Source organism: Lipomyces doorenjongii (genome assembly GCF_038497915.1).
Source record: "Lipomyces doorenjongii strain NRRL Y-27504 unplaced genomic scaffold V1508scaffold_23, whole genome shotgun sequence".
NCBI lineage: Eukaryota > Fungi > Ascomycota > Lipomycetes > Lipomycetales > Lipomycetaceae > Lipomyces > Lipomyces doorenjongii.
In genome coordinates, this window is record NW_027118090.1 from 210,296 (window position 1) to 234,673 (window position 24,378).

Below are 24,378 nucleotides of genomic sequence, written 5' to 3' on the forward strand. Positions count from 1 at the left end.
TTATCATAGCATTTGACAATTTACAGAGAAGTAATGCAGAGCACAGCACAAATAATAATAACGGGCGTCATAAAAGTGGTAAGGGCTTGCATCGGGAAATTGCAGGCACGGGCAGGTGCATTAGCGAAAGCCATTGCATTATGACCTCTCTTAAGAGCTTATTGTCTGACAAATCAAGTTCGCAGCCTTGGCTGCTCGGCTGTTACCCAGCTACGTCATCAGTAGCTTGTCACTTTACTTGTCCCCATCTCCCATACGGACTCACCACTAATTCACTACCTTTCGTATAAGTCACATAATAAACTGCATGTCGGGATTAATGACATTAACTGTGGAGTGCTTCAAACGGTTAAACTTTATATCCCAAATATAATATTAAGCGGTTTATGTGTACTTATACTGAATGCTGCCGATATTTGCCCAAATAACACTTGATCAGTTCCGCATATTCTCGCATCTCCCGCTTCACAAAACAGTCCACAAAGGCAACGTAGTCATCCGCCACCGCTTCCAGTCGCTGCCTGACATTATCTCCAGCCTCCCACAACGGCCATATGTCGGCCGCCTCGCCCCTGTGTGCTGTCGAGGAGATTCCGATCCGGCGGAAGTCTTCCATAAGCATGAGGGTATTGGTGGACATGTCGTCCTGCATCCGCTGCAAGAATGGTGCAATCGCGTCCAGCATCTGCGTCGCTTCAGAATACTCGGTGTCATTGCTAAAAATCGAATCTTGCCAGTCCTGATTGCTGTCTCGGTCGATCTCTATCGCTTCCGGCGACTGCGCTGGTGCGTAAGATATTCCTTCATCAATACCGGAGTCGTACAAATCCCCAATATCGCCTCCGCCAGTTGAGTCGGTAGACGGTGATTCATCTGTAATGTCACTGTCCAAATCGTCCAGTCGTAATCGTTTGACACCAAACTCCTCGGTACTATAAAGTTCTTCAGATTTTATATCGTCAGCACCCACATCCCCGTATCTTCCGTTCTCAGTGGCGTCGAAATTTTCGAGGCCCAGATTATATTTCCATGGCAATCGGGATGGTGTGTATCCTTGAGGCGGAACGTGCCCTTGAATCTGCATAGTCGTCTCGTCCTCATCAGCCTGACGTGGTCGTTTGAGATACTCTCCTGCCATAGTGCGCGGCGGATTCGGCTATCATAAGTCTAATAATATATTAACGTTGCGGGTATAAAGCACAGTAATTGCGGGACTGCTGGGATGAACATGGGTTCATTCAGATCCAGCCTAGTTTTGTGTACAGCTAGTACTCAGGCTACACATCACGCGTCAGAATCCTTCACGCACACGTTCTTCATGTCTCTTGTGTAATGCCGAGATTTCTTCGACATTCTGCTTCATTTTACTTAGCTCATGAAATCCTGATCTGAATACCAGTCACCAGATGTCGAGACAGAATCCTTATGATGACCATCGTTGATTCCTCGCGATAAAGGCAGCAGTATTTCAAGCGTATTCCTCGCACCCTATGTGGAATTGAAATTCTGGCAAGACAATACGCTTCAATGTTCGATAGCAATAGATCGAGGTGTGCAATAAACCGTATATATTTATTAGCAAGTATATCTGCCTTCTCTATCTGCAGCCTACTAGATAAGGAAGTTCTGACGTCAGCGCAACAGGCGAGCGGCGCGTTGGCTAATTTGATTTTGAGAGTGTCACCCATGCAGTACAACATCAACTAGAAGATCTTAATGCTCACATAACTGATGGACTTTTCTACTCCTCCAGCACGATCGACACCTCCGCGGAATAATGTATCGGTGATTGGTGCACACCACCGTCTTCAGGCTTCAGAAAGAATCCATCCACCACAGATAGCTAAAATTGTATTCTCACCTCGGACACACTCGCATTTGCATTTCAAATCTCTCGAGAAACGAATACACACTACGGACGATCTCACGTACTTCGCATCTACTGCCGCTTATGCGCGCATACAGTTCTTGCTCTCATTTATCTCCTCAGCTGTGTCGACCGTCCCAACACCGAAATCTGCAGATGGCTTCTCTCCAGGTATATCATGCATTCTTTCAATATTCGACAAACTAGACGAACTAGCAGAAGTCATACCGCCAATATCTGGGCCCCGTCGGTTTGGCAACCCGGCTTACAAGACGTGGTTTTCAGCTGTCGAGAATGCGGTAAGCACATTGATCACAGACATGCTTCACAAAGCGGATGTCTCAGTGGAAGCCAAAGTTGAACTACAAGGGTACTTCATGGGCGCCCTTGGCTCGTTTCAGCGACTGGATTTCGGGACGGGCCACGAGCTCAGCTTTTTGGCTTTCTTTGGCGGTTGTTGGTTTCTAGGCGCTTTACGTGATACATCCCGATCGCCGAACGGCGCTGCCGAATTGGATGAGACGGGTGGCATTACTGGCAAAGAAATATTGTGGATTTTTTCAAGATATTTCCAAGTTATTAGGAAAGTCGTGCGGCAATATAATCTCGAACCTGCAGGAAGCCATGGAGTCTGGGGTCTAGACGACCATTTCCATCTACCGTACATCATTGGTGCAGCACAATTGCGTGGAATTCAAGAGAAGTACGAGACAGTAAAAGAAGGTACTGGTGCGACGGACCCGCCAGGTTCGATGCTGCCGCCCACGACAAAGAGGAAGGAGAGCGACTACACAAAGTACGGAATGCCGCGTCCTGCCGCAGTCATGAACCGAACTGTTGTGGCTGACCAAATGGATGTGAATATCTATTTTAGTGCCATTGCTTTTATTTATGAGGTATGCGCGTGTTTGCGTGCTTGACATACGGCTATCTAACTGAGTAATAGGTCAAAAAGGGTCCGTTCTTTGAGCATTCACCAGTACTGTACGATATTTCAGGCGTTCCATCTTGGAGCAAAGTGCATGCAGGCTTGTTAAGAATGTACAATGCGGAAGTACTAGGTAAATTCCCAGTCGTCCAGCACTTCGGATTTGGAGGCGTGCTCTTCCCATGGACACCTTTCAATGGTGGTGGTGGTGCCCGGTGACAATCGAAGTAAAGTATGTGTGCTGGCTTTGCATTTTGTTAATTCAGTCGCGTCACCGTCGTCAGTTTCTCGAGAAAGCTCATGGCAGCACTCTTCCATCATATCCTAATTGTACATTTTAATACCTCGCCTTCTTGACATATCCCGTGAATAGACCCGCAATTGCAACTATGTTACACTCGCATAACACTTTTTTTGTGGTTTCAAATTTTTAGTTATACTAACTACTCTGAGCCTGCTTCGCCTCCAGGCTCACCTCCGGGAATCAACTAGCCAAATTTAGCCCACACCTCCAATCGAACTACTCTAAAACAAGGAGCATACCATGCAAATATTATTACCGTTTAGTAGAATTTTCTCTAGATGAGTCTGATTACCAAGATTGTCACTGTGTTGAAGTTAGCATGCTGTCCTCAACCCTTAGTCCTGTCATGAACGCCGACGACCATCATAACAAATGTAGAACTCGTTACGTACTACTCGGTGACATCTTCTAGAACCATATCTTCAAGTCTTGTTAGAACTGCCAGTGTTAAAGCAGTAAAATAGAATGAACATACTGACAAAATCGTCAAACCCCAAAAGCGTGCCACTGAATTCTATTTTCATTATTCATTAGAATTATTCTTGCATCGAAATACACAACTGAAAACAAGAATTTATGCAGAAATCATGTTATCCAGATTATATCAATTGACGCACCTCGGTCGGTCTTCATAACCACCCAAATTCTGGAACCCACGCACTTGTCCACGAGCTCTGTCAAGTAAAGGATATTAGCTTATACCTAGCACATAAAATGATATTTGCAGCTCGTCGATGCCATTAAGATAGACATTATGAATTCGTATAGCATAGATCACATTAAACGCACCTAGTGGAAGAAGCTGCGAAGTCGCCATAGTTTACAGTTTGGTTTCAGATCAGTGCTGCATCAAGTGTTATTGTATCTAGGATCAAATCGCGATTACACATCCACTAGATCAAGTTATGAACTACTGGTGTAACCAATGCCCTGCGAATAATTATTATGTTCAGGTACTGAGAGAGATTCGACATGTGGTTTCCGTTAGGATCATGGCATATTCGGGCAAATATGTGACAAATACTGCAAACCTTCCAGAACTAAAACTTCTATTAGGGTTTACACATTTTCACGTACTACGGCTGCATCAACAATAATTGAGGGTGTTGATGACAATTAATGATTGGAAACGACCTGGTTACTGAATCTGTTAACCAATATAAAATATTTCTCAAGAGGATATTTATGAGTCACCTTTAGAAGACCTGAACTTGAAGCTAACCAGTTGGAGTCGGTTAAAATTAACTCAAGACTATTGCATCATAGAATAATAGGCGCTGTCTTCGGGGAAGTGCTAGTTACATACATACATACGATACAAATTAAGGCGACTAGCTATATAAGTCAAATTAGGTCGACGAGGTTATTTTAAGTATATTCGGAATTACTGAAATCGGGGTAGGGCTGCTTCGAATGTGGATATCCGCCTGATCTGACCATATCCGCCATCGTTCCTTCGAATATTAGGGTAATTCTTTCAAACTTTAAAAACTGCCAATTTCTCGCTTTGAATGCAAGCCCCTAATGGGTTACGGCTAGGGTTAAGATAGGCAATAACTTTTCCTCAACCACAAATTCGAGGACAGTAACCAGATATACCCTGGTCTTCTGGCTGGCTACGACTAATAATCTACAAATTATTTAGTATGGGGAAAGCTAAGAAAACGAGGAAATTTGCCGCTGTTAAGCGGGTGATGTCTAGCAAAGAGGCGAAGAAGTAAGTGACTGTGGTGTCTGACGGGGAGTTCTTTTTGATTAAAGATCCAAACCTAGGAGTTCGCCAACCAAGTCTACAGAACTTGTGAAGAAAAAGGATCCCGAGTTGATAAAAGAGATGTATGCTACGGCGATCTAAGCAATAACGTTTTATTCTCTGCTAATGAGCGCTAGTCCGCAAATATCCTCAGCATTGTTCTTCCAGTTTAATCAATCGCTCTCGCCTCCTTACCAGGTTCTTATCGACACCAACTTTATAAATTTCAGTATTCGAAAGAAAATTGATATATTTCGGGGTATGATGGACGCACTTTATGCTAAGTGCATTCCTATGATCACAGATTGCGTGATGGCGGAACTGGAGAAACTTGGACCTCGCTATCGAATTGCACTACGGCTTGCCAGAGATGAACAGATTGAACGTGTGAAGTGTTCACATAACGGAACATATGCTGATGACTGCTTGGTAGCTAGAGTGATGCAGGTATGATATCATCCGGCTGTGATACGACCCGTCGTGAAGAGACCGGAAAGCTAATAATCATAATAGCACAAATGTTACATCGTGGCGACCAATGATGCTGATCTGAAGCGGCGGATACGAAAAATTCCCGGTGTTCCGATTCTAAGTGTGGGCTCACATTCGTATGTTGTTGAGCGTCTACCAGACGTTTTTTAGGGCCATCAACGAACTCTGCATGTTTTCGAAACCATTTAACACATTTTATGATTTTTGGGGGATTGGTTTTCGTGTATTATATTGTTCTTTTGTATCATGCTCTGGGATTGGTTAAAAGTATTTGCCATGCTATTGTTATTTGGGGGATAATATGGCTAAAGTTATTGCAGGGATTAAAGTTTCTTACTGAAGAGTTTAGGTATATCCTACAAAGCAACTACATGACCGTACAAACTCAAAACTGTAAACATTTTTCATACATCTACAACCTTCGTGCCTATTTTATATATGACCATCTTAATGGCAATCTCTATCTTTACAGGACTACTACCTACTCCTTAACCCACTTATTGGCAGTAGGAGGCTGGGGAACTTTGAGACCGAACTGAGATGCAATATCTTCCGCGCGATGGTAAGCGTTGAGATTCTTGCGTAGAACAATCTGGAAGCAGCTAGCGCCACCCTGGCGAGAGACGATAGTCGAATAAGCCAAGAAGTATCTGCATAAATTAGCGAACGCACCAAACTGTCAGTCATTACGATGAACATACTCCCAGATCCTGTACCATCTCTTCCCATATTTAGCTTCAACTTTCTCCCTGTTTCCGATCCAGTTCCTGTACCAACGCCAAAGCGTAGCGGAGTAGTGAACCCCAATGGTATCAACACTTGCAATCTCAAAGCCAGCTCCTTCGAGACGGTCAATGACAAAGCCAAGGGGAGTCGAGGCGTCCGCACCTGGAAAAATGTATTTATTCATGAATAATCCCCAGATAAGATCTTCATACTGCCAGTACTTGCGGAGACCTGCAATCTGGAGAATAAAAATACCGTCGTCTTCAAGCATGTTATAGACTTGGGTCAAGAATGTATGAAATTTGCGGACACCGACGTGCTCAGCCATCTCAAGGCAAGAAATCTTGTTGTATTTGCCAGTAGCTGGTAATGGGGTGTCACGGTAATCCAAACACAAGATCTTACTCTGGTCAGACGAAATACCAGACTCTGCCAGACGAGCGTTTCCCCACTTTGTCTGGTTTTTACCAAGAGTGATACCCGTAACATGAGCGCCATACTGAGTGGACGCAAAATTCGCAAGAGTACCCCAGCCACAGCCAAGGTCAAGAAGTTTCTCACCAGACTTCAACTGCAGCTTTTCGCAGACAATTCGCAGTTTGTTGTCCTGAAGCTCCTCTAATGTTTCCTCCCGGTGGATATCGCTGACAATACCAGATGTATAAACCATGCGTGGACCTAGGAACCAACCGTAGAAATCGTCACCACGGTCATAATGGTCCCGAACCTGCTCCTCATCTAACAAACCCAAGTCAGAAGAATGCTCGACATGTACAAAAAGGATTACCAACCCTGAGATCGAGTGTGCATGATTACCTCAGGAATCATTCCAGTCAAGAAATATTTATACAACGAAATTGTGAAACGAAAACTGGCCCAGTCGTGTCTGTACTCTAGGACATCGAGAGCGTCGCCTTTAAATGAAACTTTACTATCGAAATAAAGCTCGTGGAAAGTTTCCATTGGGATTTTGTTAGAGCCGGAGTACTTCACCTTGTCCTGCTCATCGTGGAAGTCGAGATAGTGCTCAACGCCTTTATTAGGTAGCTTACCCTTGTTGTTCAGTCTGGGTGAGAAACTGGACGCTACGGTCCAGAAAGATGCCAGGATTGGAATTGCAAGAATAATGAAAAAGAAGACATATGTCTTGAATCCGCCATAAAACTTTTTGGTGAAGTAATATGGAATAAAGAAAAGCAGTGCCAGCAAGACCTTGTTGTTGAAATGCTTCGAGCTGGATCCCTCCACAGGCAAAGGTGCGTTCTTGATGGCAGGATAAGCGGTCGTCCGCACATCGGACGAAGGCCCTGAAGACTGAGCAGGCACAGCTGCAGGCGTCTTAATGTACTCGAAAGGCAATGTCACGGACACCTCGGGCATGATTGATATCTATCCTACCGGAAAAGGAGGACAACTTGGTGCTAGATAGTTGTAACGAGTAGTCAAACCTTTTGCGCGACGACTACACGCGCTTGGCAATGTTACCCGGCTGACATCGTAAATTTGTTGCTTTAGCACCGTATCCGTCTGCACTCACGCTTTGATCGCGTCACACCAAAAGGACAGGCGTGTTGGCCAGACTGGCACACGCCCCTCACCAAGCTGAAACCCTAGGGACCATTGACATGCATTCATACCCTTCTCATGTAAGCAAAAGCAATGACCGGAATCAGCACTCAGTTTCCAGAGTCTAATCGAAGGTTCGCATGCCAAAAATAGCCAGTGGCTCGTAACACTGGGTACACAATATATTCTTGTTTACATCGAGTGAGTCCCTCACTCTGCGGCCGGCATCATCCGCAAATTAGTTACTGTATACTAGCGGCAGTTAATTTTGAATTTGATCAATCTTGACGAGAAGGTAAGTTTCTCTAGGGCGCAGAAGTTGGAAGAATCTTGTATTGATTGATAACTGACTTTGGTGACAAATACAGGAATAAAATCACTTCGAAAACAACAACATAAAGCTATGGGACGATTAATATTGGTTATATTTTTATTTGCCTGCCTGTGCGGACGCGCTCTCGCGTTATCGTCATCCAGAGTGGACGTATCTACTACAGTCGCCAGTTCCGTCACGTCGATTGCATCGACAGAACACTCCACTGCAGCAACAGTCATTTCCACATCGAAGATGTCCTCGTCATCATCTACAGGCGAGACACAGTCTTCTGCAGTCGAGTCCTCTACAGAAACTTCGACAGTTTCTAGCAAGACGATAGACAGTGCAACAGCATTTGCTTCGGCAACGGCATCTTCCTCCACCACGGAAGCAGGGGTTACCATCACAAACACCAATACTCTCAACGATGGTACAGCCAGCACTACCCCTTTGCCACGATTAAGCCTGACATCATCTTCCACTGCTACCTACCCGACACCGACCATTCCAGTTACCAATAACAACCCATTTGCACAGGATTCTAATGCGCCAGAAGGCACAGTTTTTATTGCAGTCGGATCTGTTATTGGTGGGATTGCGCTTGCGATTCTAGGATGGCGAGGACTGGTTGCTTATTCATTGCATAAATCTCTCAAGGCTTCCTCCGCGGCATATGTCTCTGAGCCCAAGGGCACCGGCACTTCGTCTGGACGGGGAGGTTTCTTTGCCAGCAAGCGTCAAAATACAGGAGCTTTTTACTCTACCGGTGCTGGTAGTGCTGTGTCGCTTGATCAGCTCACGTCAACTGGTCGTGCCGTGAATAATGCTAGGCCCATCAGTGCATATGACGATATTGGTATGCCACGGACCGGTCCATCCTTTAATACGTCGACGTTCTATTCGCCTACCGCTGGTGCTATGGGAATGTCGGCGCCGATGGGCAATGCATTGTCTGGCTTTGGTACGAATAGAAGCTCTACATATCTTCCTTCTGGCTATTATGGCGTGAATAATGGTGCGTCATCAAACGCTAGTCTGTCTGTGAGATATTCCTCAGTTCCACAGAATCAGCGGGCGCCGAGTCCAGGTGCAATTTTACGAACAGAATCGAGTCTTGCCGTGCCACAGCATGGTCAACGAGTACCAAGCGTATATCTGGATGATCTTTTAGACAACGATAGAAGTTAGCAAGGTAATAGTGGAAAAACTCGATTGGGGCATATTTCGTTCAGGCAAGTGATTGATCGGTCGATGTTGGTAATGGACATTTCATGTACTCTAAATGTGTATATAACGGCGTTCGAACAATGCATATGGATTGTATTATTTAATGCGGTTTACCATCATAGTGACCAATTTAATCGAAACGGACGAATAGTCTAACTGCGCTACAGTCAACGAGCGGCACGTTCTAATGGATCAACAATACACATTCAGTCGTAGTTAACAAAATTTCTTCATATAGTAACGTAATTGCACGTAACGAACGTGTTCTCATATGTATAAATCACACATCAAATTCAACATGAAAATATCAATTCGTTTAGAATGACTCAAGCTGCTTATTTATCTCCTCAAGTTCAGCCTTCGCCTCACTGTACTTAGCGGACATCTCTTCGTATTTCTTCTCCCATGAATCACAGTCAACCTCAAGACTCGATACCTTGCGCTCGTACTGCTCCGCCTTGACATCAGTAATACGCAACCTAAATATATCAATTAGATACACTCTCCCGACAACCATTATCATTAGATCAGTCATACTTCTCCGTCGTCTCCCGTAAGTTCTTGTCAGCCACTTCCAACTCTTCCTCGAGCTGGCTTATCTTCCGGGTCAGAGACTCATTGGCGGTACCATGAGCAGCGCCATCTTCAGCAGCAGTTTTAGCTTCAGCCAACTGCTTCTCTAACTTCTCGACTTCCTCCTCGAGTAAAGTGTTCTTGTGGTTCAAAGACGTGATCTCCTGCTCCTTCGAAAGCAGGTCTTGCTCTAGCACCTTGACGCGCGACTGAGCCTCGTCAGCCTTGTCCTGAGCGCTTTCAGCTTCCAATCGGAGAGTGTTGATTCTCTATTGGGCAAAATATGCCAGATTAGCAACCGACTCAGTAACTGATGAAAACCGAAATGGTTTCGAACAGTCGTGCCCACGGATCGGGGGAGCGACGCGTAATCTCCATACCTCCTTGAGCTTGTCCATCATAGACATTATGAATATTAGATTATACTAAGAAGCTGGAGTTGGAACCCGTCAAATCTAGCAATTAGGACGATTGCAGTGGTGTGGAGAGTTGGATGATAGCAGGTAGTGATAGGAACACGTAACTAAGCTGGCTCGCGGACGTATCCTTGTAAAATCTCGAGGTTGGCACGTTGCCTCACAGTCGTAAAAAGGGGCCACCGCGGTTGACCCAACCTCCGCCGTTGTCCTGGAAACGGAAGCACAGCAAATCGGATCTTTCCCGTCATACCTAATTTCAGTGTAGGACTTACCACTGCCACCTTAGGCTATCATATTCGAATATTCACTAGAATAGTGCATTTAAGCTAACTTACGTCGATATTGAACTGTATTGCTATAATTTGTAGAAGGGGGTTTCCTTGTTGTTCGGTCATGTCGTGCGTACCACAAATCGTTACCCGGACAATCAGTTAGTAAACAAACTCCCAGCAACCAGTAACAAAGACAGCAGCTCTACTTATTCTCAGTAGATCCCTATCCCATTTCCAACCAACTAGTCACAAGCAGTTACTACATTTGGATCAATTGAATGCATGACTACGATATTCCTGGACAAAGAGAACCACGCGGGACATACCGGTCCGCTGAAAACGGCACCAAAAACGCCATTCACGAAAAGGGCCGGCACCGTGAGAACACCGTTCGCAGCAAAGACGAAGGAAAATAGCAATACGTATCATACCGGGAAAATATCCGTTACAGAAGGAGGAACAAAATTTAAGTCTCTATTTAAGACTCCTAATGGTACTTGTAATATTCGATTTTCACAACCATATAGTGCTAATTAAGCCAATAGAGAAACGGATTCCATTAGGTGGCAAAGATACGAATGCTAGGACTGTGCAGTCAAAACCTCAAAAGTCTATTGTCAAGCAGACGTCAGGCCGACGCCGTGTCAAGGCGGCAATCAAGCCAGAAATTACAAAGGAGCTTACAGCCACATCTGTCGCGTCCATTGCAGACGATTTGCCTGATATAGAGTACATGGCCCCACAAGCCAAAGGTAAAATGATCTATTGCAGCTACTGCCCTAGGACTAACCTTTTTTGATAGAGTTGCCGTTTATTCCTGATGATTATGAGGAGTTAGATTTCAATGCTCTGCGCGACGTTCTTAACGATGGAAGTATTATAGCGGATTATCACTATCCAAGGGACAACGACGGAATGACAAGCATGGAACGGAAACTAAACAGATTATTTAATAATCCGGATAATGAGTATATACCGAATGATTTGGACTTTTTGCCTCCAGATGAAACCGGTCTTCGAGATTTTGAGAAGCCACTGATGGTCGAAGGTGACACCATACAATGGGAAGAGCTAGGCTAAAGATAGAGGAAGACTTGAGATTTACCAGAAATCAAGTGATTCTTAATTATCGAAGGAAATGATAACGGTATATGGGTATTGTTTTGATTTCTGGTGTACATCGTTAAAGATCCTGTATTTTCAAGAAGCGGGCAATAAAGGCTACTCGCACTTAACACTACAGAAATTTCGCCAAAAACAAATATATTTATATCACAAGTAACCTTGACACATCTCAAAGAAATGGCCTTGGCAAATTATACGCAGCTAATGGCGGGCGGGAAGTAAATATTTTTTCCACCATGTAACGAAGTCAACATGACTACAATCAATTCCTAATTCCATCAATCCCTTGTTGGACAAACAGCAATCATGGGGCCTGATAACATTGCTGTCAGCTTTACTGACTGCGTCTACCTTTTTCAAGTGACATGTAGGGACACCAAGTAGCTCTCCGAAAAGCTGGCAAATCTCGTATCTAATGAGAAGTTATTATCAGACCTCAACACTAGTTCGAAATCCAAATTTCATTGTCTTACTTCGTGTATTTTTGAGTGGCACTGAAATGTAGAATAGATGGGACTTCCTTCTTTCGGCTGAGAATGAGATCCGCTAGGTCTCTTAAAGCGCGACCGATATCTTGCGTATTGCTAGAGTACGTGTCAATTAATAATGCATTAAATCTGAGGAAGAAATATACGTTGGATAACGAATCTGCCAATTATCCATCTCAACTTCTATTTCGCGATTGACATTCTAATTCGTTAGCCTTCTCCGAAAGGTTTTTAATGTCAACTACTCACCAACGTAATGTCGACGAGAGCGTTGATAGAGGACTCCGACGTCTTCTCAACTTCTCCGTACCTACACAGATTAGAACACAAAATAATGTAAGGAGCGGCTTTATCTTACAAAACCTGAAACAGCAAAATATGAACCGGTTAGCAGCGTTCCACGAAAACGTTATATGATGACTTACAGGTACTCGGAAAATTAGAGATTTTCTGTTATGTTTCAAAGCCTCCAATTCTCCGTTGCGCTTTGTGATACCATAAAGATTTGTAGGACTTCATTGATTAGTTCATGATACGATATGCACTCCTGCAAATTGTAGTCGTACTTAGGCTCGTCATAAGGCTCATATGGTGGACATGTTCCATCGAACACATAGTCTGACAACCAGTTTTAGCGAAATAAAACAAGATACAACGTACAATCCCTTCACCTGTGGATATATAAATAAATGGAATGCCCATCTGGGCCGTTAATTCAGCTAAGTACTTAGTGACCAGTACGTTAAGCTCTACAACCTTCTCCGGATTCTTAGCTGCAACGTCTAGCCTCCGCTCCGCAGCCGAGTGGATTACAATAGACGGCCTAAATGAATTAGAACCTGAAGCCATAAGTGTATGAGTAAATAGTTGTGCAGTAGTACATTGTAGCCTTTATAAACTGAGCCACTTGATCAGTTTTAGTTAAATCAAGGCAAACAGTTGGTGGAGAAGATCGAGATAATCCTAAAGTCGCGTATAAACAACTTCGTCCAATCAAGGAACATTGATTCCGAACACATACCGGTCCCTACAACATTCCAGTTCGATCCATAGTTTTGGAACTTCTTGACGATCTCTCTTCCAAGTAGTCCCGTAGCTCCGGTAACCAGGACCGTTGGAAGACGTGTCTCTGAGGCCATGACTAGACACTATACTCCGATTGTATCCACTGATTACTAGCCGGCACACCGCTCGACTAAGTTCGTGTCTCTAGATGCCAATTAAACTCTAACAATACCACTGCGGTTTAGGAATTCTGAAGGATTAGGGTTACTTAGTTAGGTCTACTCTGAGCTAGCTCCGCGTTTCAGTTCTAGAAAAAGGTGCACAGATGCGGATCCACGTATGACCTTATCGTCATGGAGTGCTATTGTGGGCTCCGTGCGTTCAGCAGCAGTTCGATACGGCCTGTCTGTCATGGGATCATTCGTTGTGCAAGCTCTGGCAGCTCCGATAGGTGGACTCGGCGACAGCAAAAAGATCCGTATTCGCGAGAGGCTACTCTTCGAAATTTGAAAAGCCGCGCAGCATTCAAGTTACTAGAGGTATCTCACTAAATTTTTCATTGAATGCCAATAAGCCAGACCTAACAAGCCGGTAGATTGACCACAATCATCATATTTTTCATCAAGGACAGACTGTTGTAGATTTGGTTCGTCAAATGTTGTCTTAGCGTATTTGATTGCTTTAGAATATTAATGAATACAAGGGCTTTGCACCAGGATCGTGGACCCAAGTGGCAGTCGACCGGACGGGCCGTAATGGACGAATAGTTGGAATAGACATCCTCCCCTGCGCTCCACCTCAAGGGGTAACGGCAATTCAAGGAAACTTCCTCCATATTGAAACACAGAGAGCAATTAAAGCCTTTTTGTCAGAGGACTTCTTGGAAAGCCCAGTAGATCACGTAGGTCACCGAGCGGCAACGGACAAGGTCGGCGATGATGATTTAGAGCTATCGGCATGTCGTCACGAGATCATGAACGATGCAAAGCGGTCAGCAAATACCAACCCAATAGGACAGATAAGCGGTGTCCCTGTGGTTGATGTAGTGTTAAGTGACATGTCAGAACCTTGCCCTGTATTTAACAAGTCATTGAGTAACCGTTTCAATAGGATGGCCAATACTTCCGGAAATTCATTTCGAGACCATACGCTGAGCATGGTATTTATGGATGCTTTCTAGTGTCCTAATGGAGAATCTGACACAGTAGTAGGATCTATGCAATTCAGCGCTAGCATTTGCACTCGATACTTTGAAGGCAGGGGGGCATTTCATATGCAAATTCTACTCTGGAGCTGAAGACGTCGACCTGGAACGCCGCTTACGGAAAGCGTTTGACGTAGTTAGGCGCGAGAAACCACGAGCATCAAGAAGAGAATCCCGAGAGCAATATTTTGTGTCCAAATCACGCAAGAAAAGTGTAACTAAGCACGATCTATACGAAAAGTTGTATGACTATTAATGTGATGCGCTGACAAGAATAACTAGTGAAGCATTTCATTCGGTGCACTAAAGCTGACAATTATGTCGCTGGTAAATCAATTTAATCCGCCATACGCTGCTCGAGAATTTATATATCTTCTATAGTATGCGCCCGGCAGATTTAGATATTTGCATCCAATGGCATGTTTGCACCACAGTTTTAGCGTCAGGCATAATTACCCAGTGCTTTTCGTTTACCCGCTTAAATGTCAACATTAGTAATGTGTACCATCTACTTTCATTTAACGTCCTATGCTACATCATGCTCCTACAATTCCTCATCAGCATGTCGTTCATGCTCCTGAGCAAGCCTTATGAAGTCCGTCTGTTCGCGAAGAGTAAGTCTTGTCCAAATCTCTTCAAATTCAGCGGACTCTAGATCTAAATCCGTCAGTCGATCTTCGAGATCTTGTCTCCACCTCTCCTGTTTGCTCTCGTCGCTGCTTTGTTGTTCATCTTCAGCAACATCATGTGGACAAGCGATCTCAGCAGATTGAGACTTCCGTGCAGACGACTTCTTCACTAAACCTTCAAAATCGCCTAACGGCCGTTCTTGAGCCTCTATTTCATATTCATTGACGAGTTCCAGGAGTCGCTTCTTCTCGCTGGTCGACAACTCCGGCGATTCAGCTTCCGTAATGGCTGCTCGTGTGGTAGCGAGCGTGTTATCACAATAAAAGGAATTAGAGCACGTCTGATGCACTTTAGACTTGTAACAAGCTAATGAGCAATATAGCTGTCGGCACCGCGGGCAAGAGTACTTTCCATACTCCTTTTTGCAAAAGACACAGATTCGAGGACTAAGCCTGGAGGTTGAGGCTTCTATAGATGACTGAATGTCCGCATTTATGGTTTCCAAGGTCTTTGACATGAATATTAACGGTAATGAGATGTAACGATCATCGATGCCGGTAAAATGTGATATCTCACGTACATATCCTTGGCTAAATGGCATTTATCGTTTCGTGCTCCGATCCAAATTTAAAGTTTCCAGTTGGGAGTCACATTTTTGTGGATGGCTTGTACCCACAATCAGAAGTTTTGCAGCTAAATTGTCATACCACGATTCTGGAGGCAGCGGTTATTATCAGTTGGTTGAGTGGTGGAGTGTGATAACTATAACGAGCAGTTCCCTTGATGTACAAAGTATGTCACTGGTGGGGAGTTGCAATTAGTCATATCTATCCTAACATTAACACAGGTGCTCCCCTTGACACCTACAATGAGGAACGGAATAGCAGCATCCAGAAGGACGGTATACCATTCCGAATGCACTGACTTACGGCATTCATTGCATGTTACCCGTTTCAGTTTTGTTCATGCGAAATATTCGCCTGTTCGAAAATCTCTACAATATTCCCTTACAAGATCCCAAATTGCCTCGCCCACTATGGTATCTCGCCACTATGCCACATCCAAGGATTCAGAGCCACCCCGATTTGATAGCACAAGCAGAGACGCTAAGACGTACTCCAATGACGCTTGGCTTCTAAGGATATTGAAGCTCCTATTTTCAGGGAGGGACCCCGCGGACGGCCGGTGGGAGACTCGGCGGAACCCGGAAGTCGCTGACGGATACGAACCTGATACTGAGTGGGAAAGCCTACAGCTGTTGAGCAATTTGATTCGGAAAGTTAAGGCTGAGAGCGAGGATATTAGTGAACTAGAGGACATCGAATTCCAACTGAAAGCCGCAGTGGATGACCTGCTACCACGTCTGGCGAGGGACGAACTACCAGTTGTCCACGTGCGACTAATTAACGAGGCCTGGAATTTTCTGTATACACATCAAATTGGGAATACCGCGGAGTCTGAGGAGACGGATATTGTCCATTCAGCGGACAGTCCACGACAGTACTTTAATCGGGACGAACTGAAGAAATTGTTGCAGCTTATCGTGCGATACGAAGTGTCGTCGCAGTATCATGTCGAGCTTGGACGGAAAGTGTACCAAGGACTGATGAGGATGACAACGACTGAAGATAAGGACGCTCAAGAACAGTTTATGCTCTTTGTCTTGCTGCTCTCACGAAATAAGGCAGACAAGGAGATGTTAATTGCATATAATGAACTTCTTCGGATATTACAGTCAGTGGATGAGAAAATGGCAGTTGCATTGGTTTCGATTATCAACAACGTCTCGGATGAAAAAGTTCAAGAAGTCTTGGTATCTCGTCTATTTCAAACCAGGTTTTTGGACATCGGTGCATTCAACGTCATCCTACAAGCAGCTATCGAGAATGACCAGCGAAATGTATGGGGCATCTACAATCAGGTAATGTTTCCCACCCAAAAAACAAAAGAACCTCTACAACCAAATCTTGATACATATGAGCTGTTGTTCCGGTACGTCGTGAAGGATTATGAAGCCGAGCAGTCTGTTTCCTTCATGGCGCATGCTAAGCAGGTTTTATTTGATGAGAATGAAGTTCCGGCGTTCGATATAATTGATAATCAGTCTCTTTACCGTTCATATCTGACTGCGTGTATTGTGTCCGGCAATGCTACTTCTGCTGAGCGAATAGCATTGTATTTTAGAGATGACGAGTTGCTCCCTCATTTAGAGGCCGAGACTTGGCGGGTTCTGGCGCAGTGGGTCACGTATAGCTTACAAGAAGTGTCCAAAATTAATGAACTTCTTCAACAAATGAATAGTTATGAATTTGAGACTGATACTGCTACCCTCAACGGTGTCATGCGAGCGTCGCAGGTTGGCAGATCAGCAGAAGACTTCCGAAACGCAGTGTTTAGTCTATATGAACTGTACAGCGTGAAATTGGATACAAATGCAGTGGGCTTGCGTGTCCGAGATCGAGTGCGGTCGGGAAAACCATCAGAAGCAGTTGCAGTATTCAAACGCGGTGTGAGTGACGGCTTAACGTGGCATTTTCAAAACGATGACATGAAAGCTCTCTTTATCATGCTGGAGGGACTAGCGACAGCGGAAGACTTTGATGCTGATGTGCTGGTGGAGATGTATATTGCAGTGAGACTTTACGTCAATAGTGTAGATTATCCAACTCGACTGGCAATGGCGAAAGCCTTTGTGGATCACGGAGAAGTCGGAAACTTAAGGGACCTACTGAACGAAGAAATGGGCGACTCATATAAGTATATGCCAGATGCATTTCCAGAGCTCTATGACCTACTCCACCGTGCTGTGTTAAACGCGTATACAGGTGACGCCGCTTGGATGCTTTATGGCTGTATCCACTCCCACTTTATACCTAGTTACGACTCCTACCTTCCAATTATGCGCCATTTCTGTGAATTGGATTACTGCGAAGCAACACTGGAACTCTTTAGATATATTCGAAAAGACACTGACACTCCGCCACAGAAGGACATATACGCGCTTGTATTCCGCCAATTTTCACGACGCAATTTCGTGTCTGGTATTAATGAGCTGTTCCATTGTTACAAGGTTGACTTGAATATTGACCCTGATATTGAGTTGTTTAATGCAATGCTGGAGGCATGCGCACCGTCCAGTCATGATTATCTTTCATACTCCCTCTGGCAGCAGGTCCGTCTTAACGCTGCTGCGCATCCTACTGAGATTATTCATCAGCCTAATACGGAAACGTTACGACTTCTTTTGAAGGTGGCAAGTCACACAGGTGCTGGGTACGCGGATATGTTGTGGGATGACTTTAAGAAGTATCCCGTGCCTCTCACGGCAGAGCATTTCAAATATTATATTGCCGCTCACTGCGAAGCAAAAAACTTTGACCGAGCCTTTCAGATTGCAACGCACTTATTTAACCTAGCTCTTCCAGAACCAACGCCAGATTCCAGCGAAGATACCTCCCTAACAGCAGGAGACGCTATAGGTGTGCTGTACAATTACATTGAGTCCGAAGTTATGCGAAAGGAGGTCGAAGAGTGGGCTACTACGGTGCATCCCGAAGAGTGGAAAAAGGTCAAGCGCATAGGACCGCTATTGCAGCGACTTGACGTCCGTGGATATAACATCTTTTCAAACCCACTAGAGCAGGCAAGGCTAGAGAAAGTGCGGCAAGGTTTGTTACCGCTGAGTCAAGAATATAGTCGATCTAGGCCAACGAGAAGAGCGGATTTACCGAAATCATCTGCGGCTTAGCGGAGCGGAACGAATGTAAGACAAGTCGGGTTATATAAGGTTGGGTAGACAAATATTGTAAAAAGAACTGTATATATCGTGCAAACTAGTGTGTACATACAATCAATATTCTACAAATATATATATAATTCCGCACACTGCTGCAACACAGTCGTAACTCCAAATAGTACTCAAAACGAAGATTGCATTATTTTCAACTCAACTTTCCTTTCCAAATGCATACCAAGACTACTGCCTGTTACGCCATAGTCTCGTATTGTCAACATGACAATGTCTACTTGCCGATATATAGCCGGCGAAAGGTGGGGCCAGCGTCAGCATCTGACTGCAATGCGACGCCCACAGAATGTACGTGAAAGGTAATCCAATCCGAATACTGTTCGCATTATCTAACAAGAAAGGCTACCAGAGCCTCAGCACGAAGTAAGTCAGTAATTTTGCTCCATAGCAGCTGACATAGTGCAAATACAGCCACCGAAGTGCATCTGTCGTCCGGAATACTCAATGTCGATATCACTTCTGGGGTGTGGATAACGATCTTGTGACTGTCTTTTTTTGATATAGGATCGATTTTCAATCAGATCATATGGGTTACTTAATGTGACGCCACAACCCTTACGAAGTTGCGCTTGAGAAGATGTATGCGCAATGCCGGTCAAGTGCACCATGCTTTCTTATGTGGCGGTGTGTACATCTAAAGTATGAACTTTAGAGTTTACAAATTTGTTATAGCTATCTTTGTATCAGATACAGTTGTTATTTCAACAGAATCAATGAAAAGTTGATAGCATAGGTCGAGGACTCAACACGTCTCGCCGGTGAATGATACCAAGCTTCAGCAGAGAATGTAGAGAATTGTGGAAGCGACCTTGGTCGCTTTGGAAGACATAATGTTTGCTTCGCATCCATGAATTTGAGGTCTGGATCGCATGATGGTGTTATTTATTCTTATTACATGAAACGTACGGAAGGCTTTTTTTATCTTATGTACCTTATGTGCCTGACCTCGGTTTCCGGGTCCTTCAACTTCTCCGCTTCTGCGCATTCACCACTACCACCTTAACGATATCTCCACTTCCGTTTCAGATTCCAACACTCCCTCTTGAACCAAAGTCTGCTAATTGTCCTAGGTTCATCATTTGCTTCCGAAGCTTACCGAATCGAATTACAAAAGTATGCTGAGACGGACTTGGAAAATCGTTTCAGGTGGAGGCCGCTGTAGGAACGGGAAACGACGGTTCAAGGACAAGTATATACGATAAGATGGCTTCCGACCAGTTCATGCAATATAATGTAACAGTAATTACATGAACAAGTAATCCAGGCGTCAGTATCACCTTTTCGAGCCATAATATGTGTAATGTTGTTTCTTCCTTATTTAATGTACGATTCCGGATTTTACCTTGAATTTGAACGGTTCTGTCCAAATCACTCTATCGTCTTTCTACAAATGAACATGCTAAGTGGAGTTTCGACGAGTGGGGGTTGTATCTTTCAGTGACTTCATTGTGATTTGGCGTGCTGTGCTCGGTGGTCTGACGCTCAGTATCATCTTGTTCGGGGATATGGTTCCAGCTCCGTCGTGGCGTATTCCCTGTAATTATCAGTTCACAACATGCACCTTGCGCAATTTGGCTATTAGTCATCTCCAAACGCTTCATTGTCAAACTGGGTAGCGACGGAGGCAGTTCGAAATGGCCGGTAGAGATCTCTATGTCTATATTCCACTCGTCGTAGTGTTTGTGCCGGTATGATAGACATAGCCAATGCACTTATTCATAACGTCGACTTCCCTGTGCTCACAATGTCTAATTTTGTTAGTCTTCGACGCTTCCGAAGTGTGCCCAAGCCTTCTGTGCCAAACCGAAGCTAGAGCATTGCCAACTTTCGCATGTACTGTTGTTCTGGTGATTTATTCGTACCATTCAAGCTCCAGCCCATTCTCATGTGCCGGCATAACATTTTAAATGTTCTTTGTAAGTTACCTGATTGATCTAATTCAGCTCGCTCCCGTCGCTAGGTTTCACTGCCCCTTACGCATGTGTGTCATCATCAGACCTTTAGACCTTCCTTGGGTGACTCTAGGCGAAGTGGGCAATTGCATCGTGTTTTCACTTCAAGATGCGGGAGACAGCCCACGCGATGTGTCGTCGAGCGTACTCTTATTTGGTTATATAACATGTACCTACTCACATCATTCTCACCGGTCCAGTCTCATGACAGATGAGCCCACCAGTTCACTTCGGGCCACTCGCAACGTTCTTGATGCACATCACCAGGCATGGCATGACGCATACCCATCGTTATATTGGTCCTTGGCAGGATTGGAGGGACGAGATTGCTAAGCGCACAGTGTGGATGAGTACCAGAAGCGGAAAGCTTTCTGGGCGAAGGTAAGTATATCACGAGGAGTACGGGTGATCACGGATAATTTTCCTTATTGCATTTCGTTTTCCGTATTCGCAGGATTCCCGTAAGGTAACGAGTGGGATTCGTCGTGTCGATACGAATAATAGTACTTATTACCTAGCCAACCATATCGAGTTATGATGCCGTGTCTGAACGCATCTAATGATGATCATCAACGAGTAAAAAACGGAGTAACTGAGATTATTACTATTACAGAATAGTTCGATCTCGCACAGAATACCATTAAGAGTATGGGATTGAGGACAACGATATCTATGAATTAGGCCATCATTCAATGATTCAAATGACTAACTTACACAACTGCAGGGCACTGTACAAGGCTAAAATAAGCGAAGCTCTTAGATCATTTACTCTAATACTATTTTACCGGAGCAGAAGGCCTACGGTATACACAAACATCAGAAAAAGGTGGTCCAGGGAGAGAACCGAGGGATCGCTGTTCTAGAGGCAGCGAGTGCGGGCGGTGCGAAAAGGGTTGACTGCCGCCAGTTAAGAGTCTATTCGAGCTAGACATTAGTGGTAATCATACAACTGGATATAATTGGGTGTTTATTACTTCGGCGTTTCTTTTTGTTGTATTAGGCAATTTTTTGCAGCTTTTCTTCGTATTCATTCAGGGTATATATATACAGGAGGCAGAGGCAATGTGTTTCATATTTCACTTTGCATCATTTATTAAAAGTATTAATAATCATGAACATTGCATTTTATTATGCAGAGCCAATCCATTAGTTAAGTAAATGGCGATGATGCTGGAGAGCTTATTAGGCAGTCATAGAATCGTTAGTCCACAGCCAACAGCCGTTTCAGAGCAGAACATTCAGTGGCCCGCAAGCACAAACATTCCTGCAAAATACAGCAATAATCATATTCTCACTATTCTACTAATCTCGATTTCCTGCCTCAAGGGATATCTTAGCATTATCCTGCTTGAAGCCAAATCCCTATTCATCACTGTCGTCTCCCAAAATTGCCAGACTCGTCAACTAATTTACCGCTAAAACGAAATTTGTGGAGGTTGAAAAGAGGTTGGACATAACTCCCGTACGTGTAAACAGGATAAAGAAAACTTTATTGGCTATGATGTTATATATCTTCGCTGTGGATTGCTATTCAGAAAAATAAATAGAATGATCCGTTTTAGTAATCCACTCACCGCGATGATCCGCTGGATTGCCGATCACGTTATATAGTCGAGAGGATTGTCCGGGGTTTACAGACTCAATATTTCTCTGATTAAGTCCAGAGAGTTGCTAAAGGCATCGAGTCATTCAGTCTATTTTCTATAACCATATTTTCGATTTAGCTTCCTGATTACATTTCTGGCGTGGCCGCTTTTTGTCAGAGAAACGTCGGACTCGATACGATTTGCCCAGCCGGCTCCGGTAGGTAGATCCTATACGGAATTTTACTGGAAGTCCTCAGAGTGCCCTGGCACTTCATCAACTGACATCAGCCGTCACTTGCAGTATCAGGTAATCTATTTATCTCAGTAGGGGTGGATACGATTTGCAGCAATGAAGTTGGTTGCTCGCAAAAAATTAATTTAGGGTTCTAAACCCTAACCATCGATACACCCTATCTTGATGATACTTCAGAGGACAGAAGTTTCCTGGACAATGGGTAATAACCTACCTTCCTAATAAGGAATACGATTACTTTACGGTTTTACACTTCAATATACGATTACTTTACGATTAGAGCTTCATTTTTGTCTCAAAAGTTGACGGAATGCTTCCACCCCTATTTATCTGTATAAATACGTATGATTGGTCATACAGGCAATTTCTGTTGGATTGCTGAATCAATTATCTGAGACAGTAATAACACGAATACAAATGGACACAAATGTGCGTAAGAGAAAAGGCCAATCTAGTGTAACAACGGTAGATAACAAAGACAAACAATCCAGACCTAATCATGAATACCTCGTGTCAAATACAATACAATATCTACGTAGGCGTATTAGATCGCTGGGCATTTGAATATATATGCTCCAGACATGGGGAACATATATTACACCTCTGTTAGCCTCCTTGGAATTGCAACGATCTCAAGGTCAAGAAACTTCCTATTTTCGACATCAAACACTTACAGGTGCTTGCCGCGAATCCTTAACCGTAGCTAACTGTCCAATTGCGAACATGTGTGAAAAAATAAGGGACAGTTCGATTAGAGCTTGGTAAGGCAATGAGTTGGGGGATGTCCATCTCTGCCAGGAATCACCGCAACTAAACAATTCACGCAAAGGTTGCAACGGCACGGTTGTATGCATCAACAAGCACATTCTCGCTCATTGCAATCACAGTCCGCAATGCATCAAACTCACCGTAGAAGATTGTTGCAGAGGAAGACTGGCTACAGGACGACCGCGAACTTATTAGCCTATTGCTGATGTTTCCATTAAATATAACTTTGTCCACAATGTACGCTTGCACTAGCAGACACTTTCATGTCCACTATTCTGACCCTATTAGGGTTGAGTCATAGTTACTCCCGCCGTTTACCCGCGCTTGGTTGAATTTCTTCACTTTGACATTCAGCATTTGTCATAGCACTCCCAGTCACATCAATGGATGAATTAATCAATCTTAGATGCAGTCAAACATATCTAGGCACTAATCTACTCAATCAAAACATTTTCGATTTGCACCCAGCCGTAATCAGTTATCATGCCAAACTAATCAAGAAACTCGTCATCCGATCAGATCATGGACAATGCAACGCTTCACTGGCCTGTGACTTCTTACCAGAAATCCAGCGCACCATAGAATACACGAGGTTCCATCCAGACTGCAAGACCCGGAGAGGGCCTTACAGTACAACTGGATACTCCTTCTCCAACGGTTATGCACAAGTTTCTACAAGAACCAGGTAGCGTAGACCCTTTCTTTCGATTCGGGTTTCGACTATATCTTAAGCGCATGTATTGTTCCTCGCAGATAGTGATCGCCCACAATAGAATTATTGTCATTTTCACACTACCTGCCAATTGCATGCACCCATCCCCATTTAGTCTGTGAACTGCATCCATACTACTTGCGTAGGTTAGGACTTGGCTGCGGATCACCCAATCTCCAAGCATTTTTACCATCCAATGGCCGTTACACCATCTGCTGCACGCTCACTTTCGCGGCGCCGCGGTAGCTTGAAGCTCTAAGGGACTCCCCGCAATTTGAGGATGTCGCTGTGCTTTCACACAACTAGGCTGCCATTACTGGCTACCTGTGCCCTGAAGAGGTCACTACTTAAATTAGTAGCTGCAACCTATTAAAGTTGAGCACTGGGCAGAAATCACATTGCGT

At 44.2% G+C, this 24,378-nt stretch overlaps 12 protein-coding genes across 12 annotated transcripts; 6 read left to right on the top strand and 6 right to left on the bottom strand.

Moving 5' to 3' along the window:
• Positions 1-342: 342 nt before the first annotated feature.
• On the bottom strand, positions 343-1,404 carry V1508DRAFT_122550 (uncharacterized protein). The gene has a single exon (XM_066935925.1). The coding sequence runs from the start codon at positions 1,136-1,138 to the stop codon at positions 395-397; it is 744 nt and encodes a 247-aa protein (XP_066795969.1). The 5' UTR covers positions 1,139-1,404; the 3' UTR covers positions 343-394.
• Positions 1,405-1,646: 242 nt separating this feature from the next.
• On the top strand, positions 1,647-3,174 carry V1508DRAFT_417195 (Phosphotyrosyl phosphatase activator). The gene is made up of 2 exons (XM_066940314.1): positions 1,647-2,763; positions 2,814-3,174. Exons 1-2 carry the CDS (start codon positions 1,732-1,734, stop codon positions 3,012-3,014), a joined length of 1,233 nt encoding a protein of 410 aa, XP_066795970.1. The 5' UTR covers positions 1,647-1,731; the 3' UTR covers positions 3,015-3,174.
• V1508DRAFT_122422 (uncharacterized protein) lies at positions 3,109-4,131 on the bottom strand. Its single transcript, XM_066935924.1, has 6 exons — positions 3,889-4,131; positions 3,717-3,773; positions 3,575-3,613; positions 3,492-3,519; positions 3,339-3,402; positions 3,109-3,283 (listed from the first exon to the last, which is right to left on the bottom strand). Exons 1-6 carry the CDS (start codon positions 3,914-3,916, stop codon positions 3,239-3,241), a joined length of 261 nt encoding a protein of 86 aa, XP_066795971.1. The 5' UTR covers positions 3,917-4,131; the 3' UTR covers positions 3,109-3,238.
• Positions 4,132-4,613: 482 nt separating this feature from the next.
• Positions 4,614-5,814, top strand: V1508DRAFT_417201 (Fcf1-domain-containing protein). The gene is made up of 4 exons (XM_066940315.1): positions 4,614-4,816; positions 4,873-4,935; positions 4,990-5,299; positions 5,366-5,814. Exons 1-4 carry the CDS (start codon positions 4,746-4,748, stop codon positions 5,492-5,494), a joined length of 573 nt encoding a protein of 190 aa, XP_066795972.1. The 5' UTR covers positions 4,614-4,745; the 3' UTR covers positions 5,495-5,814.
• Positions 5,659-7,492, bottom strand: V1508DRAFT_370497 (S-adenosyl-L-methionine-dependent methyltransferase). The gene is made up of 3 exons (XM_066937467.1): positions 6,862-7,492; positions 6,046-6,808; positions 5,659-5,994 (listed from the first exon to the last, which is right to left on the bottom strand). The coding sequence occupies exons 1-3, from the start codon at positions 7,448-7,450 to the stop codon at positions 5,826-5,828; spliced, it is 1,521 nt and encodes a 506-aa protein (XP_066795973.1). The 5' UTR covers positions 7,451-7,492; the 3' UTR covers positions 5,659-5,825.
• Positions 7,493-7,636: 144 nt separating this feature from the next.
• V1508DRAFT_417206 (uncharacterized protein) lies at positions 7,637-9,482 on the top strand. The gene is made up of 2 exons (XM_066940316.1): positions 7,637-7,930; positions 7,985-9,482. The coding sequence occupies exon 2, from the start codon at positions 8,040-8,042 to the stop codon at positions 9,138-9,140; it is 1,101 nt and encodes a 366-aa protein (XP_066795974.1). The 5' UTR covers positions 7,637-7,930; positions 7,985-8,039; the 3' UTR covers positions 9,141-9,482.
• On the bottom strand, positions 9,251-10,297 carry V1508DRAFT_417208 (tropomyosin). Its single transcript, XM_066940317.1, has 3 exons — positions 10,133-10,297; positions 9,717-10,021; positions 9,251-9,658 (listed from the first exon to the last, which is right to left on the bottom strand). The coding sequence occupies exons 1-3, from the start codon at positions 10,157-10,159 to the stop codon at positions 9,496-9,498; spliced, it is 495 nt and encodes a 164-aa protein (XP_066795975.1). The 5' UTR covers positions 10,160-10,297; the 3' UTR covers positions 9,251-9,495.
• A 350-nt stretch (positions 10,298-10,647) lies between these two features.
• V1508DRAFT_461799 (uncharacterized protein) lies at positions 10,648-11,725 on the top strand. The gene is made up of 3 exons (XM_066942819.1): positions 10,648-10,936; positions 10,989-11,195; positions 11,246-11,725. The coding sequence occupies exons 1-3, from the start codon at positions 10,726-10,728 to the stop codon at positions 11,521-11,523; spliced, it is 696 nt and encodes a 231-aa protein (XP_066795976.1). The 5' UTR covers positions 10,648-10,725; the 3' UTR covers positions 11,524-11,725.
• V1508DRAFT_417211 (uncharacterized protein) lies at positions 11,622-13,243 on the bottom strand. The gene is given in 10 exon segments (XM_066940318.1): positions 11,622-11,980; positions 12,042-12,152; positions 12,203-12,258; positions 12,306-12,366; positions 12,461-12,463; positions 12,480-12,569; positions 12,623-12,674; positions 12,728-12,879; positions 12,938-13,019; positions 13,078-13,243. The coding sequence occupies 10 exon segments, from the start codon at positions 13,193-13,195 to the stop codon at positions 11,770-11,772; spliced, it is 936 nt and encodes a 311-aa protein (XP_066795977.1). The 5' UTR covers positions 13,196-13,243; the 3' UTR covers positions 11,622-11,769.
• Positions 13,205-14,776, top strand: V1508DRAFT_417214 (FtsJ-like methyltransferase-domain-containing protein). The gene is made up of 5 exons (XM_066940319.1): positions 13,205-13,600; positions 13,657-13,707; positions 13,765-14,120; positions 14,172-14,220; positions 14,273-14,776. The coding sequence occupies exons 1-5, from the start codon at positions 13,415-13,417 to the stop codon at positions 14,519-14,521; spliced, it is 891 nt and encodes a 296-aa protein (XP_066795978.1). The 5' UTR covers positions 13,205-13,414; the 3' UTR covers positions 14,522-14,776.
• On the bottom strand, positions 14,735-15,632 carry V1508DRAFT_417218 (uncharacterized protein). The gene has a single exon (XM_066940320.1). It carries the CDS (start codon positions 15,494-15,496, stop codon positions 14,810-14,812), a length of 687 nt encoding a protein of 228 aa, XP_066795979.1. The 5' UTR covers positions 15,497-15,632; the 3' UTR covers positions 14,735-14,809.
• On the top strand, positions 15,476-18,764 carry V1508DRAFT_417219 (uncharacterized protein). Its single transcript, XM_066940321.1, has 2 exons — positions 15,476-15,687; positions 15,743-18,764. The coding sequence occupies exons 1-2, from the start codon at positions 15,679-15,681 to the stop codon at positions 18,641-18,643; spliced, it is 2,910 nt and encodes a 969-aa protein (XP_066795980.1). The 5' UTR covers positions 15,476-15,678; the 3' UTR covers positions 18,644-18,764.
• Positions 18,765-24,378: the final 5,614 nt, after the last annotated feature.